Genomic DNA, 967 nt, shown 5'->3' on the forward strand with positions numbered 1-967 from the left:
CTCCGCCGCCTCCCCCACCTCGCGCACCTTGGCCTCCGCCGCGTCCCAGCGTCCTCCCTCCCACCCGCGTCCTCACCAGGTCCCAGCGCCCTCACCTGCCCTCCCCGCAGCACACCTGCGCCCTCGGTGGGCGGCGCGGCCGCGCCTGTAACTCGCGCGCCCTCGGCCTGGCCCCGCCCCCGCGTCCTCCCCATCTCCCCACCCCTTCATCCTCACCTGGTCCCCCCCTCCCCCACCCCCCACGCCTTTGCCCGGCCCCGGCGCACCCGCACCCTCTCTGGAGCACGAGCACCCGGCCGGGTCGCCCTGCCCTCCCCAGTCGCCCCCGGCCCGGCCCCGCCCCCGCGCACCTGCGTCAGCAGCATGAACGCGTTGTCCGCCCGCAGGTTCTTCTTCAGGAACTCCACGCAGTGGGCCTCGAGCGCCGGCACCGCGTACTTCTTGGCGGTGTACAGCGTGGTCATGACTGTCTCGGGCCCGATCTGAACCTCATCCGAGTAGAGAAACCTGCAAGACAGACGGCTCGCTCGCTCAGACCCCGCCCACCAGCCCGGCCCAGACCGCTCGCTCGCTCAGACCCCGCCCCACCAGCCCGACCCCGAGGAACCTTCCAGAGCCGGTGTCTTTCGCGCCGTAGCCTACCGACGTGACCCGGCAAAGACCATCTGCCTCGAAACCGGCCAGAGGCTAAGCCACCCGCACTCGGACCCCAGAACGCGGGGCCGTGCGGCGACCGGCTTCCTTCCCGGTGACAGCCCGATGCGGGGGCACCAGGGCCACCAAGACTCCCCCAGAGGCACCTGCATGGGATCTGCCCTGGGGAGAGCCTGCCACACCTCCGGGCCTGGACCGCAGGCCTGCCTGCAGAGCTCAGCGAGTTCTGGGCGAGCAGAGGACCAGAAACGCAGGCCTGAATCAGACACTCGACACGATGACCGCCCCTCCGGCGATGTGAACTTGGGCTCAA

At 71.3% G+C, this 967-nt stretch overlaps 1 protein-coding gene across 1 annotated transcript in view; it reads right to left on the bottom strand.

The window, feature by feature from the left end:
• Positions 1 to 197: 197 nt before the first annotated feature.
• The window catches only part of BTBD2 (BTB domain containing 2), a 3,715-nt gene continuing 2,945 nt past the window's right edge, over positions 198 to 967 (bottom strand). The window contains exon 2 of the mRNA XM_040461579.1: positions 198 to 507. Within this exon, the coding sequence (XP_040317513.1) occupies positions 213 to 507 (295 nt within the window). The 3' untranslated portion in view covers positions 198 to 212. The remainder of the gene's footprint in view (positions 508 to 967) is intronic.

This window comes from Herpailurus yagouaroundi, unplaced genomic scaffold, assembly GCF_014898765.1.
Source record: "Herpailurus yagouaroundi ecotype Mexico unplaced genomic scaffold, PumYag 295, whole genome shotgun sequence".
Classification (NCBI taxonomy): Eukaryota; Metazoa; Chordata; class Mammalia; order Carnivora; family Felidae; genus Herpailurus; species Herpailurus yagouaroundi.